Genomic DNA, 24,249 nt, shown 5'->3' on the forward strand with positions numbered 1-24,249 from the left:
GTTTTTATTTCATCAAACCTTGTGAGCAACCCACATCATCTGTTTGTTTGTTTTTTTAAGCTCATGAGAAAAAATAAATCATACACTTGAAATACGAGATATTGAATGATATCTGCCGGCCGTATCGATCACACACACCGGGACAGGAAATGCTAAAAATGGTTCACTTCTTGTTGTGAGTTTTCCTGCTGATCTCAGCGCTGTTTGTCTACTTTGCGTGTGTGCGCGGACATGTCGAGACTGAAGGTCTATTAGCATAATAATAGACTTGAAATCACCGGCGTGTGTGTGGGTAAAAAGGCTCTCAGGAAACACAATGGGCGGGATCTTGTTGACTTTTCATTCCTTTCTCTTTAAAGGGCCATCCAAATGACTAAGACCACCCATTCATATCGAGGAGGACTTTACATTGGAAGCAAATGATGGAATCAAATAAGCAGAAGGGTTGGGGTGGCTTCCAGAGGACAAAGACAAGGTGGGCCAAGAAAGCATTCCCAAGATAGGACGTAATGAGAATAATCCATTTCGAGGTCAAATTGTGGCAGTTGTATTAGCGCTATGTGCTAACTGTCCAAGCAAAGTCTCAATGTGGTGCAAGCCGGATTCGAACCTGCGGCCTCCTGGAAAGTCGTGAAAAGTATCTCAAATCATCTTTCTCCATTAAAATGAATTGAAATACCTTTAATTCGCTCCAAAAAAAAAGAAAACACCAACAAAAACATGTTCTTAATTTATTTCAAAATCGCAAATGTATAATGGCAAAAGGTGGCAATGCACTTGACCAACTGCGCCACCAAGCAGTATCAGAAAATGGTGGAAAGTGGGACTTAGAACATTTTCAATGTATATCCCATTGAAAATGAATGGGGAGAAATTGATATTTAACGTTAAATTGTAAATAATGTGAAATCAGACGATATAGACCCCGGAAGGCGTGAATTTTTGATGACGGTGTACTCGGAAGTATTATGTGTCACACTATAAAAATCACAATAACATATTCCACTTCCAGCATTCCCACAAATAAAAGTAATAAATACAAAATTATGAAAAAATTTAGACAAATTATACAATTAACTCATTCACTGCCATTGACGGCTGTAGTAAAAAAAAATTTGAACTAGTTCTATTAATTTAACATTTTTTCCACTTTTGTTAACAAGAGTATGAAAACGTAGAAAACAAATTATTGTACATTTAGAACAGATGTAAAATTTGTGATTAATCGTGAGTTAACTAGTGAAGTCATGCGATTAATTACGGAAAAAATTAATCGCCTGACGCTCCTAATTCTTAATAATCTTTTCTTCTTTTTTAAAAAAAAGTTTAAAAAAAATGTTTTTAATAATCTTTTTTTTAAGAAAAGATTATTAGAAAATTTGGTTAAAATTAAAATTATTATTAATTTTTTTTAATCATAATTAATCGCATGACTTCACTAGTGAACTCACAATTAATCACAAATTTTATATCAAAATCTAGGTTTTCATACTCTTGTTAACAAAAGTGGGAAAAAAAATGTTAAACTAATAGAAATAGTTCCAATGAATTTTTGACGTCTATAGCCGTCAATGGCAGTGAATGAGTTAAATAAATACAATAAATTTTATACAACAAAACGATAAATTTGGCAGATCACCACAAGAGAAAAACAAAGTTTAAAGTGATGGAATTGGAAGTGTTAGCGGTAGAGGCAAACAAACATATTACCGGGTCACACTAATCAATCATTCCGATCATTTTTGGAGGAGCGCGCATGAACGGCATAAAAGCCACGTTTTGTTTAATTACCTCGTCCTGAATGCGCGCCCGCCGCCGCCCATCCTGTGTAACATTCCTTCAAGCGTGACAAGAATTCAACCACAGTAAAAGTAAGAAGCAAAGTATAGTAAAAAGACAAGCTGAAGAAAGGGGAAGTCATTTGCAAAGGTGGCGAGGATCCATATGTGGGCTCTATGAATATGTATGCGCTATGTATGCGGGGCGAAGATGGCCATTAATATGTATTGTTTGGTAATGAGGCGAGTGGGGCACATCAGATGGGTCCTTCCTTAACTGCTCACATGTGGCTCATTAAGGAGTCGACCACGCAAAGCACCTGATACCCCCCCCCCACCCCACCCCACGCCCATTCACGAAAAAAAAAAAAAAAAAGTAGACCACGTCGTCCTGATTGATGTCAACAAAATGGACATTTGATCAGCATCCATCCCATAATATGACCACCCAATAGAAAGTCGTGGAAAGATCTCAAATCATCTTTCTCCATTAAAATGAATTGAAATGCCTTTAATTCGCTCCCAAAAAAAAAAAAAAACACCAACAAAAACATGTTTTTAATTTATTTCAAAATCTCAAATGTATAATGGCAAAAGGTGGCAAAAATAATCCAAATATGGGCATGCTTATTATTCCTTCCTGCACATGCAAATCACCTTTGGATGAGCTTGTGGGGCCAATGTGCATATAGACAGCTTTATGAGTCATTCATTCAAACACAGACAGCTTATTAACCAGTCTGTGTTCTCAGCTGCCTCCCACCTGATACTACCACTGGCCCCTGGACACCGCGTGTTACCTCTGTAATGCCATATCAAAGATCATATTAATTCTTCTTTACTTCAATCGTCACTAATGCAGAAATCAAAACATCTGACCAAAGACTATTAGGACTTGAATGCATCTTACAAAAATAGTTTCATCTAGCAATGTGAAATTTAGTAGGGGTGTCTATTATGAGTAGACCCACAAAAAAGTCTTAAGAACGTTTGCCAAAAGGACAAAGGGATGGCGGCCATTTTGGTTCCAAGCGGACATTTTGGGGTTACGTTTGGCCATTTCCAGGGGTTTTCCAATGATCAATTTATCCTAATGATGTGTAATTCAAAATAAATTAAATTCAAACCTCATATAAAAGACAGATGGATGGCGCTACATTTCAAAGGAATCTAACTTTCATTATTCGTATGACGCTCAGTCAGCATGTTTTATTATCCCTCCCTGCGTCTTGGGTTTCCTTGAACCGCCCTTCTACGTCTTTGAAAAATCAGCCCCTGAAGCAAGTTTCACTCAGCAATATGAAATTTGGTGGAGACGTCTATCACGAGTAGACCCTCAAAAAAGTCTCAAGAAGCCATGTCCAAAAAGACACAGGAAGGCGGCCATTTTGGTTCGAAGCAGACTTTTCGGGTCATTTTCGGCCATTTCCTAAGATAAAGATTTTTCTGATTGCTAGCATGTCTTGAATCTCATTTACTAGATAGATTGCCAATGAAAAATGTAAAGAAATCCAGCTTTCAACATTTAATGTGACCCTCAGCCAGCATTTACTACTCCTCGCCCTGTGCCTTGAATGTCTGCTTTAGGTCCTTAAGGCTTCCTGTTCACATCTTTGAAAATTCAGCCCCTGGAGAAAAATAAAATACAAAATAAAATAATATAAAATATAAAATAAAAAATTAAAATTAAAATTAAAATTAAAATTAAAAATTAAAAATTAAAAATTAAATAAAATAAAATAAAATAAAATAAAATAAAATTCAGCCCCTGAAACCTGTTTCACTTAACAAAATGAAATGTAATATCCACATCTACCATGAGTAGAGCCACAAAAAAGTTTTAAGCACCCATGGCCACAAAGGCACAGTAAGTCAGCCATTTTGGTTTGAAGCAGCCATTTTAGGGTCAAAGACGGACTACCTTGCGATATTGTCCGACTGTGATCATATTCAAAGTACTTACTACTACTACACAGATAGGCCACTTTCCTACGGAGTTAATGAGCAAAATAGCATTCCATTGATTGTGATCAGCCCCCATTCAGCATTCATTTGTAACTCATGAACGGGCCACCTCAAGCCGGTCCTGTTAAATTGTCTCGTTTTGTGCGACAGAGCGAGAGAAAGAGAGAGAGAGAAGGGGAGATTCTGGGGGTTAATTGGGTCTTGGCACATACACACACACACACACACACAGCAAATCCTCTTAGCTACTATAATGAAGGAAGTAGATGTGGCAAAAAAAAAAAGAGAGCGAAAAAATACGGACGGAAAAAAGGCCGGGAAAACAGATGCAGGTCAAGATAAAAGGATAAACACGGAGGGATCATTTTTTGGGGTGATGCTTCAGAAGATGACACGTGAAAAAAATAAAAAGTCAAAAATAACATTTCATCATCGCCATGGAAACCAACAGCAGCCAGCCAGGCCGGGGATGCGGCCCGCTTGTTATCAACCCTCCTTGTTAGTTAGTTAGGATGTTGTTGTTGCGCGCGTGTGTTTGTGTGCCTTATGTGTGAGAGTGTGTGTGTGTGAGAGAGCGAGCGCAACAGCGTGTTAATGAAACCCTGCAGGGACCACGAGCACTTTGTTCTATTTTGCTCCAGGCTGACTTTCCTCTGCCAGGTTTGGGATTAATTACAACAGTTTCTACCAGCAATGAGTGCCGAGATGATATTTTTACCCTGGCGGTGGAATGAGCAGACGCGGGAAAGTCTGCGAGGTCGGGTGAGGACTTGAGCAGATGAAAACCACTGTATGATAAAAATCCAATAGATTTAAACTACATAGCAAACATAATCATTAGTGTTTTGTAGTCTTAACATTATGAGTATAAAGTTGAGTTTTTTGAAGGAAAAAAAAAAGCTGTAATATTGATATAAATGGCATAATTAGTTATAGGCTTTCTGTTTCGGAGGACATGAAGTTGTTGAGCTTCCCCAAAGTGACTCATGCAGCCGCAGTGTGACGCAGTCGCGCGCTCTATGTTCCGTCTTTGTCAATGTCACTTGGCTTCTATTGGATTCTTAATCTCATATGCTCCATAATGGGCGGATTATTGTGCGGCCGGGATATCTTGGTCAGCTCATCCCGGCCCGACGCACGGCGTCAAAGTTTGCGATGCACGTGCACAGAGCGCAATAGTGCTGATTCCAGCATGTCGCCAGAGTTGCAGAGTGCGGCATTTATTCCATTGAGTTACGCTGCATCCACTAAAGTGGAGGACAATGAGATCATATCTCTCTTTTTTTTTTCTGTGACAAAGATGAATGTAGTGTGTGTGTGGACTGCATTAAAGTATCTGCTAGATTTTGCTTTAAGGTTAAAGTTGCAGCATGGGAGATCCACCCCCCCCCCAAAAAAAAAAAAAAACTGCACGCAAAGTAATATTACAAGTACGACTACCGTACAATATAAAAAATCGATAGAATAAAGTCGCAATCTTTTCCAAGTTTTTTTTTTCACCTTTTTTTAATTAGCACCAAGCACCTTTTCAACCTTCATAATATATTTCCACAACTCTTCTGATGAAACATCGACTTAAAACTAGTTGAATGGTACCTTTGCCATGTTTCATTTTTACTGGCACTAAACAACTTTGAAGATGGTAGGAACACTGCCACACAAAAAAACTACAAATGTGATGACTGCTTTATGGCATATGCCAAAAGCTACCCCATAGGAAAAGACAGTCAAGGATCAACATTGGCCCGGATTTCACTCGCTGGCGTGAGCTAAAAAACGCGATGCGCTTGTCTATATAGGAAATGTGGTCTTCCTTCAGACATAACAATACCGCTTTTGTCCATATGGCGCCGCTATAATCAACGTAAACTGCAAGTTCCTTGGTGTTGCTTTAAAGAAAAAAGGCCAAATATTAGAATAAAGCAATATATTATGAAAATGCACATTATGAGAATACATTTGTATACAGTATTTTGTATATAATATCACAAGGGAAAAAATGTATTCAAAGAAAATTCAAGGATGTGTTTTTAACTCATTCACTGCCATTGACGGCTATAAACGTCAAAAATTTATTTGAACTATTTCTATTAGTTTAACATTTTTTTCCCACTTTTGTTAACAAGAGTATGAAAACCTATAATTTTGTTTTTAGAAATACAGATATAAAATGTGTGATTAATCGTGAGTTAACTATTGAAGTCATGCAATTAATTACGATAAAAAAATGTAATCGCCTGACGCGACTTAAAGATTATTAAAAATTCGGGCCGTCAGCCGATTAAATTTTTTGATCGTAATTAATCGCATGACTTCACTAGTCAACTCACAATTAATCACAAATTTTATATCTGTTCTAAGAATTTTTAAATGTTTTCATACTCTTGTTAACAAAAGTAGAAAAAATGTTAAACTAATAGAAATAGTTCAAATGAATTTTTGACGTCTATAGCCGTCAATGGCAGTGAATGAGTTAAGGATGATATTACAATAAAAACTCAATAAAAAAACCTCTAAAAACCTATTACAGAACAAAAGTTTTCTTTTATGAAAATACTTGTGTTTTTTTTAAAGAACATTTATTATTATAATTATTATTTTATTTATTTATTTTCCCCAAAAAGACATATTGTAAGAATATAACACAATACCATCACAAGTGTATCATTTCTCTCATTCTTGTATATATCTAGATGTGTATATGTATGTACTGTATATGTATATGTGTGTAAATGTGCAAGTCTTTGTATATGAATGTGTATATGTATAATAGAGGTGTCCATCTCTTTTGACGATTTGATACATACAGTACAAATCAAAAACGATTTACCAATCGGAAACAGTTTTGTTGCACCATTAATATCGCCCCAATTCTTCTTGTTACTATTTGAAATACATTTGCATTAGAGGAGGAGGACAAAGGCCGGGTAAAAGACAATGGGGCCCATGCAAGGGACTGAGAGGGTTGAAGGTCTCCGAAGGCGTCGCGTCGGCCGAGCGGATCAGCGAGACGGCAAAATGAGGCAGGAAAGTCCGGGGAAGTGTGCAGACATGCTTTAATGGTTTTAGGGATGAGAACTTTTGAAGAGGTTTTTTTTTTCCGCCTCATTCAAGTTTGTCCCCAAAGCTCCGCGGTCAAGACAGATTTAAGTCTGCTCGGTTAATTGGGGGAGGCGCGTGGACGAAATGGCTTAAACCAATCAAAAGTCATTTGGGCTTGAAAAGTCACGCCAACTTTTTGTGTTGTCTCCAGAGGGCGAATGACAAACGTTGCATGTGAAACTCGGGTTTGCTTTATAAAAAATTGTATAAAATTTTTTTTTAGGAAGGGAAGTGTATTTTTCAGTTCATAGATGCTACTGTTTAAACAAGCATTAACTAGCTCTTGCTAACCAAAACAGCAGCACCTAACCAACTTCAGAAAAATATTGGAACTGCAAATACGCAAGCCCTGCAGCAAATCGTGAAAATCTGCATCTAATCAACATCCCCGCCAAAAAGCGTCTTTCCTATGAGACTAGAGCAAACGAAATGAAGCTCCTCCCCTCATTTCAACATAGTTCTATGGTACCAAGATCGCGCCAAACAATGATTTTTAAGCAAGACAGATTGCAGAGTAACACCGTATATAATGTCCCCACTGGATGTCGTATTTCAATTAGTCGGCAGGTTCATAATGCATTTTTCATATGATTCAAAATTCCACTTGTACTACACCGCAAACACTGTTAACACGCCTCATCCGTCTGCGGTTGAGTAAACAAAATCAGTACTGATGCTTGATTATCAGCGCCCAGCCAGACGTCTGTTGTCCCCCCCTACCCCCCCCCCCCCCGACAATTGCCTCGCCGCCGCCCATGCGTGTGTGTGCACGTGCGTGAGTTAATCATGCCGCCCTTATCAGCGACCGTCAGACCCGCAGAGACTCCGATGTGCTCCCTGCTGATAGCTGCAGACACTGAGGTCGCCCTCCCCAACCCCCACGTGCTACCCGGCCACCCCCTTTTGGCGAGGGCGGGGGGAGTCTCTCTCGAATAAAGAAGTAATAGACCCGCAGCCGGAAAAATAAACGCTTATTATCGGGGCTACAATGAACACTCAAATGAAGCAAACAGCTGATGATCTCTTGAGGTTAAACCGCAACACAATAAGACTAACTCGCCTTTCTGGTTGCTTAAATGCGTATCCACTGTGTTTATTCATCGTGCTACATAATGCTAAAGAGGTCACGCTTTTAAAAGTCATATAAACATAAAGAGGAGTTAACCGCTATACAATGAGACTGATATGAAGTAAAGAGACCTCTAAGGGTCCGGCTATCGGGCCGAAACGGTTCAAATCAATCATTAAAGTCTATTCGGTCCTGTCTCGATGGCGTCAATGGAAAAGCTGTTAACCTGCTGACACGCACGCAGGAGCTGTAATGAACAGTCAAGGGAGTCCATTTTGCCCTTCTGTTTCGTCTGACCTGGGGGGGCTTATTGGCCAAAGCAGGAAGCACATTAGGATGAAACTGAAAATCATCAAAAAAATATATATTTTTTTTTTTTCTGGAGAGATCAGTATTGTTCATTCGGTAATTTTACCGATTTGACATGTCATCATCATTGCTCTCTCTCTTTTTTTATTTTTTTAAAAAATATATATTATTATTTTTATTATTATTATTTTTATAATTTTTTTTGTATGTGGGTGAGTGTGCGTGTGAGCGTGTATTCATCAGTTCACCTAAAACCTATTAAAAAATCCCATACCATTCACCTAAAACGAACCCAGCCAGAGCCACGAGGCCGTCAGGAGACCCGAGGAAGGATTCATTTTGATGACCGCCGCCGCTGTTTCTGGATGTGTGGGAACACCCCAACGTGCACATGACAGCTCGTTATCAAGCCCCCCAATTGCTCTCAATCGGCCCACGCAAACCCCCCCACTGACCACCAACGCCCCTGGAGTGCCCCTCCTTAGCAAGGTCGAACTGTAGGATTGGGATGGAGAGCATGTCGGGCAAGTCAGTGGTCCAAGGCGGCCATTTTGGGGCCTATAAAGTACTTAGGTAATCTGAGCAAATGAGCTGAATTGCCAAACTTTTTTGACTTTGCATGACGTCATAGTTTGTTGATCATTTCGAGGAGTCTTGTAGCATCCTTGCATTAATTTCCCAGAGGATCCAAATGGACTTCACGACTTTGCCCCGAGTGATGTTGTCAATCTTTTTATATTTAAATATTTAATGTCCATTTTACTTCCATCCTTGTCTTATTTTTCCATCCCCAATCCTTGTCTGTCTCATCGTACCCCTCCCTCCACCCCTTATAATAACACAACACCTTTTAATTAGTCTCCGCGTAACCCTTCATTGACTGGAACCCTCAAGGACGTGAGCCCGTTTGCATGATTGGCGGCTTTGTGAGCCGACAACGAGGAGGAAGTGGCGGAGAGGGTGTTTCAGAAAGATGACGACGGGTAGAAAGCTAACGTACATCGCAGCCGGAGAGTGGCGCAATCAGGTCCAATCAAGATGTTATTGATTTGGTAGGCTTGATTTGGCCGCCTCCAAGCCAACACCTGGCTCTTGGCTCCGTGGGACGCTGAGGATCATCTGCGGCAAACGCACACTTATGTCCTTCTGTGTCTTATTTGGCACACGTAGTCAATGTTGTAACTCACAATGGAGCATTATTATCAGCTCTGAAGGAGTGCAGGTGGGGTGTGTAATGTTGACGCTATTTGTCATCCTATGGAGATTATGTGTCGTTAAGATTTTTGGTTGATTAAATACATAGTGGTGCCTTATGGCACTGCAGCAGAATTTCGCACATTTCACACAAAATACATGGGATGAGGACCTTGAAAATTTTATCACAATATCGAGGAAAGGATATCGCAATTGATTTGTTTCAAAATCAATTTAGTTAACGTGATTAAACTCACTGTTTGTATCTTTTCTAAATGCATAATTAAAAAAAAAAAGAATCCAGGCTTACTTGTTAACATAAGAGTGGACAATTATGTTTACCTTATAAAAATATTTTTGCATCTTTTAGGTCATTGACACATAATTCTTAGCTATTTGAAGCTAAAAAGATATTACAATATAGTTAAAAATTGTGTAAAACATTGAGTCATAGATTTTTACTAGGCAGCATTAGTGTTTCATGTTAGACATTGCTGGCAGTAATAGTGCATTTTTATTTTTCAAATTAAAAGTCAATGAATTACAACATGAAGCAACTCATGGACTCCTGCCCATTTTGTTCATTGAGAGTAGTCCTCATTCCCCACAAAATATTTATTATTATTATTATATTTATTTATGCAAAAATTGTGACTGAGTGACTCCTTTGCAAAACGTACGCCTTTATCGTAATACATAGTGCCACAGCTTTCCGACAAGAGTCAGATATAAAATCGATGATGTCACTATAATCCATCAATTTCAGTCTAAACGATGACATTTATCATTTATGAATTACAGTGATTTTTAATGCTAGTACCCCAATTTTCAACATAATTGCAATTCATGTCAATGAGTCTGGAATGTGCTGGAATGAATGCATGACTTTATTTTGAAAAATGGTGCTATCGTTTGTGTTTAAAGTGACAATGAAAGGCCTGAGGATTCCCCAGCTGTGTGTGTGTTCGTGTCGGTGTGTATGTGTGTGTGTGTGTGTGTGTGTGTCTGTAGCCGTATGTTAATCAATGGCGTTAATGTAGCAATGAATTAGTAGTTTAGATGTCACGGGACGCTTAACACAGCTGATCCTTACCAGACACCGACTGAAATATACACACACACCACACATGCCCACGGGACCCCTGGGGACCACAGGCGGACATTGTATAGCAGGCTAATTATCCCAAATTGCTAAAGTAGTGGAGTGTGTGTGTGGGTGTGTGTGCCCTCACAGCTGCTCCTGGTGTCAAGTCTTTGATAGATGAGAGATGGAGAGAGTGTTCATTTACTGCTCGGAGACACTCACACACACGCGCACACACCTGACTGCTCATTTATGGCTCAAACAGATTGGTCTTTTGTTGCCCAGTCACCGGTTCGTGCCGTGAACGCGGTGCTAGAAAAGGCACCCCGTCTGCGGCCCTAAATCTCCTAAACGCTGCGAGGCGCCCTGCTAGGAAATCGTGCTTGTAATGAGGGAAATTAGAGCAGTCGTAAAGAGACGATTGTGTGTACGCTGCATGTGTGACTCAGATGGTGGAAGAGTGGATGGATGGACGGATGGATGACAGTTGGACGGACATAAAAACAGCCAGGCGGACAGTCGAATGGACAGACAGAAAGATGGACGGATGGATGGACAGACGGACAGAAAAATGGATGGATGGACGGATAGACAGATGGCTGATGGATGGGTGGATAGAAAGATGGATGGATGCATGGATAGACGGATGGATGCCTGGATGGACAGACGGAAATATGGGTGAATGGACCGACGGATGGATAGACAGACAGATAGATGGTCAGATAGATGGCTGGAAGGATGGTTGAATGGACAGACAGATGGAGCTACAGAAAGATGGATGGACGGACGGATGGATGGATGGTGCCTGGATGCATGAATGGATGGACGGAAATATGGATGGACGGACGGATAGATGGATGGATGGATGGATGGATGATGCATGAATGGATGGACGGAAATATGGATGGACAGACGAGTAGACAGACAGATAGCCAGACGGATGGATGTGTGGATAGATGGATGGATGGAAATATGGATGGACGGACGGGTAGACAGACAGATAGCCGGACGGACAGAAAGATTGATTAATGGATGGATGGATAAATGGATGTGTGGATAGATGGATGGTACCTGGATAGATGGATGGTTGGATGGATGGACAGACAGATGGAAATATAGATGGATGATGGATGGACAGACAGATGGAAATATAGATGGATGGATGGATGGACAGACAGATGGAAATATAGATACAGACAGATAGATGGCCAGAAGGACCAAAAGATGGATGGTTGGATGGACAGACGCACGGAGCTACAGAAAGATGGATGGACGGACAGACAGATGGATGAATGGACTAATGGGTGGGTGGATGGATAGAAAGATGGATGGATTTGTGGATAAATGGATGGTGCATGGATGGATAGATTGAGGGACAGGAAGACAGACGGACGGACGGACGGTTGGATGGATGGCTAGACTGAAAGATGGATGATGGATGGACGGACGGACAGACAGACTGACTGAAAAATGGATGGATTTATGCATGGACAGATAGAAAGATGGATGGCTATGTGAATGAAAAGAGAGATGGATGAGTGAATAGAAAGATGGATGGACGGATGGATGACAAATGAAGGGTGTATGGATATTTCAGTGACTGGAACGACAGGCAGAACTCAGGATTGATAGATGAAAAATAGTTGGGCACACGCGAATGGAAGAATGAGATGTGTTTTTGATGTCGCTGATGATGTCGCAGGGCCACAGACCCAAATGCGCACTTCATCTCATTTCAATCACCTCCTTGCAACACACACACCTGCACCAGCTGCGTGCATGTGTGTGTTTGTGTGTGTTGCCTCTGGGACAGGCAATGCAGGAACGCCCATGACCCTGGTCAGAGCTACCAACACACACACACACACACACACACACGCACGCTCACACCACAGGAAGAGAGCAACAACCGAGCGGGTGGTCTGTGAAATGAGCTGGGGTGCAGAGGGGATATTAAAGTGCCACATGTGTTCTCTTTACTATTCTCTAATTAACCTCCAAGCTGTCTTGTACACCACACACAGGGCTTGTCGTTATTTAGGAGCATTTGGGAGGAAAAAAATAAACAATGCACTGGAATTAGTAAGGGGGGTCTAATTTGTAGCATTTCGGATTTCATATAAAAGGTTTAAAAAAATGATGTTATATGATATACCCGAACTAAGTCATAATTTAAATAATATAACATTTAGGTGTAAATTAATTAGGTAATTCTACAACCTCACTAGGGTTACATAGCATTTCACAGAAAATTTGATATAATCCCAAAAAAAATCCGAAAAATATGTGAGATTTTACTCACGAACTTTATAAAAATAATATGCCTCAACTGAGTCCATAATAACCGAAAATAAAAAATTAAAATTAGGGGGGGGCGAAACAAATCTTTGAATTGTATAGCATATAATTATTTTTAAAAAAAATAATGACATTTTTTAAGTTAATTTGTTTTGAATGGCATTTTGGTGGCAAAATATAACTTTATTGAGCTATTGCTGCAAACTCACAAGAATGAGAACTGCCGAGTCTTCATAATTAATGAAGATGGCAAAATATCATTTTGTTCAGCAAAAGCCTTTCACACAGTGGGAGGGAAAATAAAAATCTGTGTGATTTACTAAGAAATTGTACGAATATAATATTAACTTGAATGAGTCTTTTTTTTTTTTATGTTTTTGTGGCTTTTTTTTTAATTTGTCGGATTTCATACCCCCCAAAAAATCTCGACTCTAAAATATCAACACTTTTGTGTGTCTCTTTGTACTGTCGTCATCACACACACACACACACACACACACACACACACGATGGACCCCGAACATGGACTGATGAGAGGGAGGAGTGTAATTTGTGTCGTGTGATAGTTGCGGCGTGGCTGCAAACAAAGGCCACGCGCGCGCGCGCGCGCACACACGCGCCAGCATGCTCTTTGTCTCGCTTCCACCGTCTTAGCGCTCACATGTAATTAGCTTCACTCTCTCTGCCCGCTGCAGATACTGATAGCACACAGGAGGGGTGTGTGTGTGTGTGTGTGTGTGTGTGTGTAGGTTAAAAAAAAAAAAAAAAAAAAAAGGGACGAGGGGGTCCAAGTGTCTCGCGGGACAGGTTATGACAAATAAGATTAATGTGCCCCCTATTTCCAGACTGGTGCACTGGCCTCTCACATACACACGCACACTCAAGAAAGTGACATCATATAAAAAAAAGCACACATGCACGCCTCCCTCATTGGCTTTTCTCTCAGGAGACACTCCATATGGAGAATAGAGTCCCGCGTGTGTGCGCGCGTGTCTTTTCCTTTGTTCTTTATCACTTTGAATCCTAAATATGTTCATTTCAACCATATTTACAGTACATGGACACTCGGACTCGCCGCCACATACATGATTGACAGGCGTCCACATTATATTGGAGTGTAGGAATTAGCCTTTAAAAAATGGAAAATAAATCAATGTCTGAGGGGCCACCCCTAGTTCAACTTTGACCCTCAGCTAATTATTAAATAGGAGACACAAAGAATAGAAAATTTGCAGCTATGCTAAAAAAAAAAAAGATTAAATAATTGTATAATTATTACTTATTTTATTTAACATACAATGCTATTGATAACTTCATATTCAGTTATATTTTTTTCAACATCCAGTACAACTTTTTCCAGGACATATTTTATTTAAATATGTACAGTATACAGAAGCTTCCCCAGGGTAAAGTATGTATTCAATTTTTTTTACTGCATTTTATTTTATTTTAAATATTTATTACAGCCTTCCCAAGTGTAAATCAAAATTCTTCTTATATTAAAGTTTTTTTTTTTCTTTTTACATTTTGAGCAATATCTATGTTTTTATTTTTTATTTTAATATAGTTTAGTTTATTTCCCATTAGTTCAATTTCAATTTTTTTCCTTTCATCCAGGTCTCTATGGGGGAAATGCCATCTCGGTGGTTTCTTCTTGGATCTCAAAGTTTCAGCTGATCGGATGACAAGATTGCATTCTGGGTAAATAACGACGCGGGAAAGCTACCAGTAATGTTGAGCAGCACTATTGCGCTAACATCATATCACATATTTACTTAACTGCAGATAGGGGAGGCCTTTGAGTGTCTTACAACAGGCGGTCCAACGCCATACTGTTTACATGCTAGGTGCTGCTGTTTTGGTTACCCAGAGCCCAGTAGTGGTGATTCAAAGCATCTATGGACTGATGTCATGACACTTACCATTCTTTTTTTTTTTCCCTCCTGGTGTTAAAAGGGAGGCGCGAATTTGAAGGAGGTGTTGAAATCGACATCTCCATGTAACAACTTGACTTGGACTTACGCCGCGTTTAGCCTCATTTGCAGCCTTTTGAACGCCCCATTCACGTTCCAAATCCAAACTAATGCGACTGACAGGAAGTCTGAGGCGAAATGAAAAAGGCTCCGAGTGCTTGAGAGCGTGTGTGTGTGTGTGTGTGTGTGTGCAAGCTCGCAGTTCAAAAGTTCATGTTTGTGTGCGTTTGCGTGCCAATCGGCTGCTTGGTTTTTTTGGGGAGTGGGGGTGGGGGGGGGCGTCAGCCCCAGAGGTATCATCTTGTACTCCCACTGAGCTCCTCTCCGCCACGCTCTCAGCCTCCAACTGGCACAATGACTGTGTGTATGTGTGTGTGTGTGTGTGTGTGTGTGTGTGCACCCGCGAGAAACACACTCACACGCACACATGCCCGTGGGTCACAGAGGAAGTAGAAACAAGAAGTTAATGCATAGTTTTGAAAGGCAACTGTGGGCGGCAAACAAGCAAACTGTTTAGCAGTTGACATTAACACACTGAAAAATAAACTTTATTTAGGAAATACATTAACTCATTTGCTTAGAAAAAAGAGGGGGAAAAACGTTCTATTTTAAATATTGCTATGTCTCAAAAATTTATTGATACTTGTTTTTTTGATGTTTTTTTTTTAATGCTAGAGCATACAGAAGGCTTTGATGCAACCTTTGACCTGAAAAGGTCGCTTAATTAAAGCAATGGTAGTTATTACAAAAAAAAATGGCCAGCAGATGGCAGCAGAGTATAAGAGATCACCCAGGCCCATGTTGCAACAAGCTGTTTCCCCCCACAGTTTTAAACAATTTGTGAATAATGATGAAACTTAGCTATGTTCTAATGCTAATAGCTAAAACAGACACAAATATACCTTTTTTTCCTGATGAAAGAAGACACTCTAACCTTTCTTTTGATAGGTTCCATGTTTTTATAGCAATAGAACAGAATATTCTGCGGGCCTTGCAAAATCAGTCAAAATCCAGTAAAACAGCCGGGAGCGAAGGGGGTTGCTTCAGTGAAAATGGCCGGGAGTGAATTGGTTAATATGTGCTGATTGAGTTATATTAACTGAAAATAGATCACGTTTGAACAGCAGGTGTGCCAGTATGGAACATCTTGTACAAAAAATAACACAGTGGGAAAAGCCTATCTAATTTTACTTTGAATATAATATGAGCTGAGTGAGTCATGAAAACTAAAACATAACATTTGTATGGCAAAAAAAAATGATCGGCCTAAAATGTATCACATTTTCATAATTAAATCAGCAGAAAATCTAAAGTGATTTTTTTCTCAAATAAAAAAAAAACAAAGCCACAAAAATGAGCTAATTGGATCCAAAGAACATCATCCGGCATTGATTTGTCCTTTTAAATGTTTCAGGTCAAAAGAAAACTTTTAACAAGCTTCATCGTGGATGATGTAGCAAATGATTTAGAGGTGAAGATGCGAGGAGAAAAAGAAAAAAGAGAGCGAGAAGACGTTCCTCCTTTCCGTCTGGGGCTGAAACTAATTGGTCCAGGATTAGAAAATACAGTATTACAAAAACGCACACACACATATACACACAATTTCGACAAAGTCTTCCACAGGTCTGGTTGCCATGGCGATAATGCTGCGCAACAGTGCAAAGAGAAAGGGGGTAAAAAAAAATAACACCACTTGCTGTATTGATGACAATTTGACATCAAAACCAAAAAGGAAAAGGAACTTTTCGAGCTGTTTCTTCATAGAAGAAAACATGATTGGATTAGTTTGGTGCAGAAGAACTTGAGGGAGGAGCCTGGTGCAATTATCTACAACTTGTTGCTAACCCAAACAGCAGCACCTACTCAAACATTACAATCACAATTAACTCATTTACTGCCATGAATTCATTATTATTTTTTTAAGATTAATAAAAATTAGGGGCAAGAGGCGATTAAATGTTTTTAACTCATTCACTGCCATTGACGGCTATAGACGTCAAAAATTCATTTGAACTATTTCTATTAGTTTAACATTTTTTTCTACTTTTGTTAACAAGAGTATGAAAACCTATATTTTTTTATTGTACATTTAGAACAGATGTAAAATTTGTGATTAATTGTGAGTTAACTAGTGAAGTCATGCGATTAATTACGATTAAAAATTTGAATCGGCTGACGGCCACAAGAGTATGAAAACCTACAAAAAAATTATTGCACATTTAGAACAGATATAAAATTTGTGATTAATCGTGAGTTAACTAGTGAAGTCATGCGATTAATTACAATTTTTTTAAAAAATAGACGATCCTAATTTTTAATAATTTAATCGCATGACGCCCCTAATTTTTTATAATCTTTTCTTTAAAAAAAAAAAAAAATCTAGGTTTTCATACTCTTGTTAACCAAAGTGGAAAAAAAGTTTAACTAATAGAAATAGTTTAAATTAATTTTTGACGTTTATAGCCGTCAATGGGTTAAAGACCTCAGTTAAGTAAATAAACACAAACCGATTGTATCTTACACTTCGAAAATGCATTTTCTTTCCTTTCTACTCCGGAGTTTGTGTCCCAATACTTTTCCCCGTGTGTGCGTGTGATTCACACTCAACAACATCATTAATTTCCTGACATTCAACTTTAATGATCTTTGATTAAAAAATGTCTCTTTTTGTCATGAAGACGAAGACGATGTTTCCAGAGAGAACAAGGGTGAGATTAATTACACGCACGCACACACGGATACACACCTCATAGGGCCCAGATGTTAGCGTTTAAATTTCTGTGTAAAATCAAGTATGAGAAACATGTTTTAATTATCTGGCCACCTGGACTGGCTTGTTGCACATACACATACAGGACAAACACGCGCGCACACACTTGTGGTGCATGTTTTCATCACAACAGGGCGTTGCATTCATTACTTCCCTTGATTAATTAAGCCGAAAAAGATCTGATTAAAGGTTTGATTTACATGTCGGGGACCAAACGTTGTCGTAATAATGCTAATTTCATAAGGCTGTATAATATTACAAATTAAATTGAGTGTAAGTTGTCTCTGGGAGGAGACAATATTAAGACAATAAATAGTAGTATAAATGTTTTCTTAGCAAATGAATGTAATGCTCAAATTGGATTCACATTTTTCAAAATAAAATAAAATATACAGTACACAGAGAGAAATTAACAAAACAAAAACAATATGGAACATTGGTTGCTTAAACCATAGATGGTGTATGTTTTTGGTTTGGGGTTTCGCCGGTGAAAACTGCATTTGCTGTTACATAAACAATAAGACCAGAGAAAAAAGCAAAGCATTTTGAAATCTCATATTCATGTTTTGGTATGAAATCAAAGTGTCTTGTGTATGGAACAAAAAACAAAAGAGTAGACATTGCCGTTTTCCAATCATTTTGAAGGGGATTTTTATTTTATTTGACATTTACTGATTTTATTTTTATAGCATTTTGAGCTGTCCAAAAAAATATTATATAAATTTTGTTAATTTGAAAATGTCCGATTTTTTTCCAAAAATGCACTGAATTTTTTTTTTTACATGCACACATATTTTTTTTTTACAGATTTTATTTTTAAAGCATTTTGAGCTGTCAAAAAAATCTTATATAAATTTTGTTAATTTGAAAATGTCCGATTTCTTTTTTTTTATTCGCTGACAGCCATTTTAAAAATATTCATCAGTTATTTCACAGTTACATTTAAAACTTTTTTTTTTTTTACTTGCACACATATTTTTTACTGATTTTATTTTTAAAGCATTTTGAGCTGTCAAAAAAATCTTATATAAATTTTGTTGATTCGAAAATGTCAGAATTTTTTTTTTAATTCACTGACAGCTATTGTAAAAATATTCATTAGTTATTTCACAGTTACATTTTTAAAATATATTTTTACATGCACTGTACATACATAGTTTTGTTTATTTTACAACGGTAGAAAATACTTGTTCAATATCCATTTACCGGTACTTATATTTAGATTAATTTTTTAACACTCCGAATACTTATTGCAATTATTTTGTTATTATTATTATGTAGCATATCATCTTCAAGCATGTTTTGTTTACCTCTGATGACAGAAATAGTGCATGCCCACAGAATGTAATGCAAAAGTGTTACAATATCGAGCTCAATCAAAATGCATCAAAAGTCCAACAAAATGAGACTTCAGTTCAGTGAGCATCTGACTGACTCCTTACAATTGCAATGACATGAGTTTACCTGGCATGTTTATCCACGTTTTCCTCCTCCTTTACTTCATTCCTTCCGCCTCCATCTTTGATTTTCTGCCGCCATCACGTCACCTCTGCCGGCGTTCCTCTCATTTCCCAGTCCACTGAGTTAAATATAGGGTGGGGGAAAAAAACAAAGCAATCAGACCATGACATGGTTATTATTTTAAAATGAAGTGCTGGGGTGTTTTTTATTTTTTATTTTAATTCCCTCTCATCCCCCTCTATGCATTCCCGCTCTTTTAACGCTCACTCTCTCTCTCTCTCTCTTGCAAGCTTGAGGAATTTTGACGCCCAGAGATTTAACGCTGGGAATTAGTAAATCATTAACATTTGACCAAAAGTGTGTGTGCGTGTGCGTGACTGATTTTTCAAGGATTCTGAGTTACAAAATGCCTGCTTAGAATAAACATGGTCATATTTAGACTCCGTTCCTGTGTTGTTTTGTCAGTTAAAAAATGTGGGAACACAAACAAAAAAAAATGAGTTGAAGTTAATATTTGTTTCATGTTTATATTTAATTTTTAGATAAATTAATTAATGATAAAAATTAAAAATAAATATTTACATTTTCAAAAACTGACAGAGTCCACCTCCAAGTGCAGAGGACGCCTTCCTGGGTGGAGTTTGCATGTTCTCCCCGTGCTTTTTTGTCCGGGCGCTCTCACATTCCAAACACATGCATGGCATGTTCATTAAACACTCTAAATTGTCCCGAGGTGTGATTGCGAGTGTGGATGGTTGCCCTGGATTGGCTAGCAACCAGTTCTGGGTGTGTAACCCCCGCCAACTGCCCGAAGCCAGCTGGGATAGGCTCCAGCACTCCCCGCGACCCTTGTGAGGACTAAGCGGTTAAGAAAATGGATGGAAGAATGGATCGCAGAGCCCAAATGTTTAAATTGTCACAAAAAAAAGAGAAACGAATGGTAAATGAAAACATTTTTTAAATGACCTAAACATGTCCAAAACATGGCCATAAAATGTCCAAAAAGGAAGAAGAGGAAAATCACCATAAAATGTTCATCAATTTGCCAAAATCTGCCACAATGGGTTAAAAAAGTGCAGAAAAAAAACATTTAAAAAGTAATCATAAAATGTCCAAAAAAACAAAATAATTCCCGAAAATTACCATTAAATATCCACAAAATTACCAAAAATATCAGAAAATTGGTAGCAAGAAAGCAGAGAAGTGTCAATAAATAAATAGCCATAACATTTACAAAAAAAGGAAGAGAAATGACCATATGTCCATAAAATTGCCAAAAATATCAGACATTTGACAGAAAGGCAGAAAAGTCTAAAAATGTATGAAAAATTAAGTATGAAAAAAAAAAAAAAAAAACAGAAAACAAAAGGTAGAAGAAAATGAATGTCCATGTATTTGCTGCATATTTTTTGTGTTATAGTGCAGCTCTTGGGCCTTCAGTGCATTAGATTAACACTAACAAACTGTTTCCATCATCACAATCTTTAAATGTTTTGCGGCTCAAAGCACATTTTTTTTGTCTTATTTACTTTGGCCTAAAATGGCTCTTTTGACAGGAAAGGTCGTTGACCTCTGGTTTAGGACTAAGGTTGGAGGAATAAAATTAGTGTTAGGGTTTGAGTTAGAGTTAGAGTTAGGTTTAGGGAAAGGTTAGGGTAGGGTTAAGGTTAGCATTCGGCATATTTGCACTTTATTGATTCCTTTTTAACTTCAAAGTATCAAACCCATAAAATATAAGAACAAACCACATTATACCTTAAATAAATCATGGCGTGTGACCTCTCTTTCTACCGCACCCCTCCACTTTTCCTTCCTTACCGCTAAGTCCTTAAATCTTCATCTTGACAAAATGGAGCGTAAACGACTTTTTCCCGTTGAGAGACGATTAAAAAAAACAAGGTGAGGTTGAAGACATCGCAATTAGATCTCTTGAACGTCTTACGTACTCAAGCAAACCCCCCACTAACACTTCAATTCCTTCATATCTTCACTCCATAGGAAGGACCGGTGGGAAATTGTCTTGGGAGATTACCACCAGTGTGTGTGTGCGTGTGTGTGTGTGTTGAAAAGAAGCAATGTATTAATGTAGCCTGAGGTCCATATGCAACATGCATGAATTTTTGTGTGTATTTTGTATCCGTGTGTGTGTGTCATCCAAGGAACACATAAGTGGATTAGCCGTCATGCTTTTATTCCTGTAATGGAAACATCAGGCGGAGAAAGAAAAGTAGGGCTGAGGCCAGGCGGCGAGTGAGAAAGGGGGGGGGGGGGGGGGTTCAGTAGACTAAAAGCAACGTTCAAGAGCCTCAAGGTTTTCTTCAGTAGGGAATGCTTTGTGGTGGAAAATTCAACCCCCGCCTATTGGAAACAGTGAACAACACATGTTGATCTTATCTTATGTTGATATCTTCTCTGTCACACGCACTTGGGGGTGGGGGGTAACGCCCCCCCAAAAAACAATTTTTTTAAGGCCGATTGAAAGGCGTCACAAAGGCAGCAACGTGCCTCCAATGCCTAAAAGGGACGTGTTGACTTTGACTCTTCATTCTATCTTTGCTGTTACAGAGCATATGCCAAGATGACTGTATGATGTTGTGCTCTCATCGCGTTGTTTTTGTTTTAGTCTCTGATTGAGTACAGGGGGCGTGTCCTCCTGCGCCGCACCTGTTTCTCATTCACAAATCAACTCTTTATAAGGACCAAATTCCAAATTATTATCTCTAGCTTCGTCTCTTGTTTCTGACGTGAGTCTTGTAGTTTTATGTTGTTGGTTCCTCGACTTATTGCCGCAGTGCTTGTTATCAACGCGTTGAGCCTTTTTTTTTACTCCGTAGTTTTGTTTCCTCAGCTTTACGTCTGAGTGATTGGTATCCACGTGTTGTTTTTCCCACGTCGCTTTTTAGTTTATCCGCTTTGTACAGCTCGTTTTGTATTTAGTTTTTTCTTATTCGCGTTGTGCGATTCTGCAGCCGTCAGGTGTATTTTTGTTTGTTTTCCTTGCATACTTTGCAAGCGACTTTTGTTAACTGTTCTTCTCCTGGCTTCGCCCAGCGCTTTGTGTTGTAGAATTCTGATGTGTACAATTAAATTTGTCAATCCACATCGTTTGTGTCTCTGCGTTTGTGCGATCCACTATCCGGTTATTCCGGAAATCATTACAACAGGCTGTTCATTTTCAACTCTTAAGATCTTGCAAAAGTAGTAGCGGTGATGTGTGCGTGTCGGGGGAGACTTGATGAATGTGTATGTTGAGAACATCCACAGGTTTGTGTGACAACGAGCTAACTGGGAGTGACACATGACAATGAGGCAGTGAAAACAGGTCACTGGACACTTTGAGGATTAGCACTGTTTGGGGGGGTAAGACATCCCAGGCAGATGTCCAGGGTCCCATGCCAGAAGCAAATGTGTGTGCACGCATGCATGTCTGCAATCATCTCAATATATTTACATTCGGTCATGTTTGACATGTGATGACTTTCATTTGATCAATATGAATATCACACACACACACAAAAAAAAAGTGAAGTGGCGTCAACCTGGCGTTGTCCGTGCTGGCAGCTGTGGAAGAAAATCTCATGAGGAGATTGTGGGCATCCTGGAGCGTTCGCCCGAGTCATTCTTCCGCTCCAGCAACAATGGCAACTTATAGAAGAACATAGCCGAACTGCCTTCGCTGGGGCTCATCAAGGATCTTTACAATAAATAAACCTCATTCAGTCCGTAAAAGTGATATGATTTTCTTTAATTTAAATTGTGAGTCTTCAGCTTTGTGAGCATCCTAAGGCTGGAGTCCAAGTGCTTTTTGGCTTTTACTTAGTGATATTGACAGTTTAATTAGCGTTATGTTATTTCTTATGGGTAGAATGAATAATCATTTTTTATTTTCTGCAAAAGCCTGTAAATACGTGAAAACGTGTCAAAGTGGCTGGAAATGTAAGTTAAACAAGTATAGTTAACCAAATAACATGAAACATTAAAAAGTACTGTGACCCAAGTCAACCCGGTACGATGATAATGATGCACTGCCGCCTCCTTACGGTACTAGGGCGGTACACACCGGCCCGGAACTAAGGGTCTTCGTGTGTCCTTTCCAGACCCATTTAAATGATGTACTGTCGCCTTCTCACGCTTTTCGAATACTCGTCGCATTACTTGCCTATTAATACTATGTGACAGTAAACGCAAGTAAATAATACTATTTTAGTACAGTTCTGCACCCTCACCGGCATTAAGGAATAGCTATTGTCTGTTTCAATTGCGAAGTTAACTTCGCGTTAGCAGCTAGCATACATTGATTAGTGGACGAAAAGGCTGTCAACACCATCAAACTAGTAAGTAAACAGTAAGCAACGTAAATCAACAACACTTAGGGCTGTTTTACATTCTAAGTACTTACTAAATATCTGTCATCGTGTTATTTGATTTTATGTACACGATAACGATGTTTGTTTGTTTTTTAAACCGAAACAGGCAGATGTGATGGAAAAACCTGCAGAGGAAACAGCAGTTGTAAAGGGAACAGAGGCTGCAGTTAAGGGTGAAGCAGCCCTCAAACCAGAGTGAGTCATTAGCCAATGAACTACCACCAAACTGTCAATCGTTGAATATGAAGTGCGTTTTTTATTTCTTAATCACTTATTCACATTTACTTAAAGTGGGGTAAAAAAAGTATTTGACCAAAATCCAATATGAAGTCCATGGGAAACTGGCTCAAAAATGTTTTGCCTCACGATATTCGGTGTTGCTTTGGCATCATCTTGTGGCATAGGTGCCAGGGGACAATGTTGAAGTGGGTGTAAAAGCTTCATTTCAACAGGCCACCCCTAGAAAGGTACTACCTTTTATGGAGAATAAAAATAGTAAACCTTTAATGTTGTAAACATTCTCAATTTGCCTCTGTAAGCTCCACCTAAATCATGAGATCAAGTGGAATTTCCCTCTCATCATAACACTGAACACAACACCCTCCCGTTTGTTGTAATTACAGATTCATCACCAGCAAAGAAAAATTCCACGAGTTTCTTGACGCCGAATGTCAAAGCTTGAAGGGAGGCGCGAGCAAGGTATCCGAGGACCCCTTTGAGAAGCCTGAACTTAAAAAGGTGAAATTGGACACAGAAGAGATCAACAAAGGCGCCAAACCGGACGGCAAACGAACGAGGGGGCAGAACAAGTCAAGGCCACACAAGAAACCACAATCGTACGAGGAAAAGAGGTTGTGTGCCTATGCTCGTCAGGTAGGA

General features: G+C 38.9%; 1 protein-coding gene across 4 annotated transcripts in view; it reads left to right on the forward strand.

The window, feature by feature from the left end:
* The window catches only part of dus3l (dihydrouridine synthase 3-like (S. cerevisiae)), a 52,702-nt gene that overhangs the window by 24,000 nt on the left and 4,453 nt on the right, over positions 1 to 24,249 (forward strand). The window contains exons 2-5 of one of the 4 annotated variants that reach the window (XM_077548585.1): positions 360 to 475; positions 14,417 to 14,500; positions 23,477 to 23,565; positions 23,994 to 24,243. In XM_077548585.1, coding sequence (XP_077404711.1) covers positions 23,486 to 23,565; positions 23,994 to 24,243 — 330 coding nt within the window. In that variant the 5' untranslated portion in view covers positions 360 to 475; positions 14,417 to 14,500; positions 23,477 to 23,485. Of the gene's footprint in view, positions 1 to 359; positions 476 to 14,416; positions 14,501 to 22,859; positions 23,338 to 23,476; positions 23,566 to 23,993; positions 24,244 to 24,249 lie in introns of those variants that run through there. The other 3 variants (XM_077548588.1, XM_077548587.1, XM_077548586.1) reach the window with 3 other exon arrangements.

Source organism: Vanacampus margaritifer, chromosome 17 (genome assembly GCF_051991255.1).
Source record: "Vanacampus margaritifer isolate UIUO_Vmar chromosome 17, RoL_Vmar_1.0, whole genome shotgun sequence".
In the NCBI taxonomy this organism is placed as follows: Eukaryota; Metazoa; Chordata; class Actinopteri; order Syngnathiformes; family Syngnathidae; genus Vanacampus; species Vanacampus margaritifer.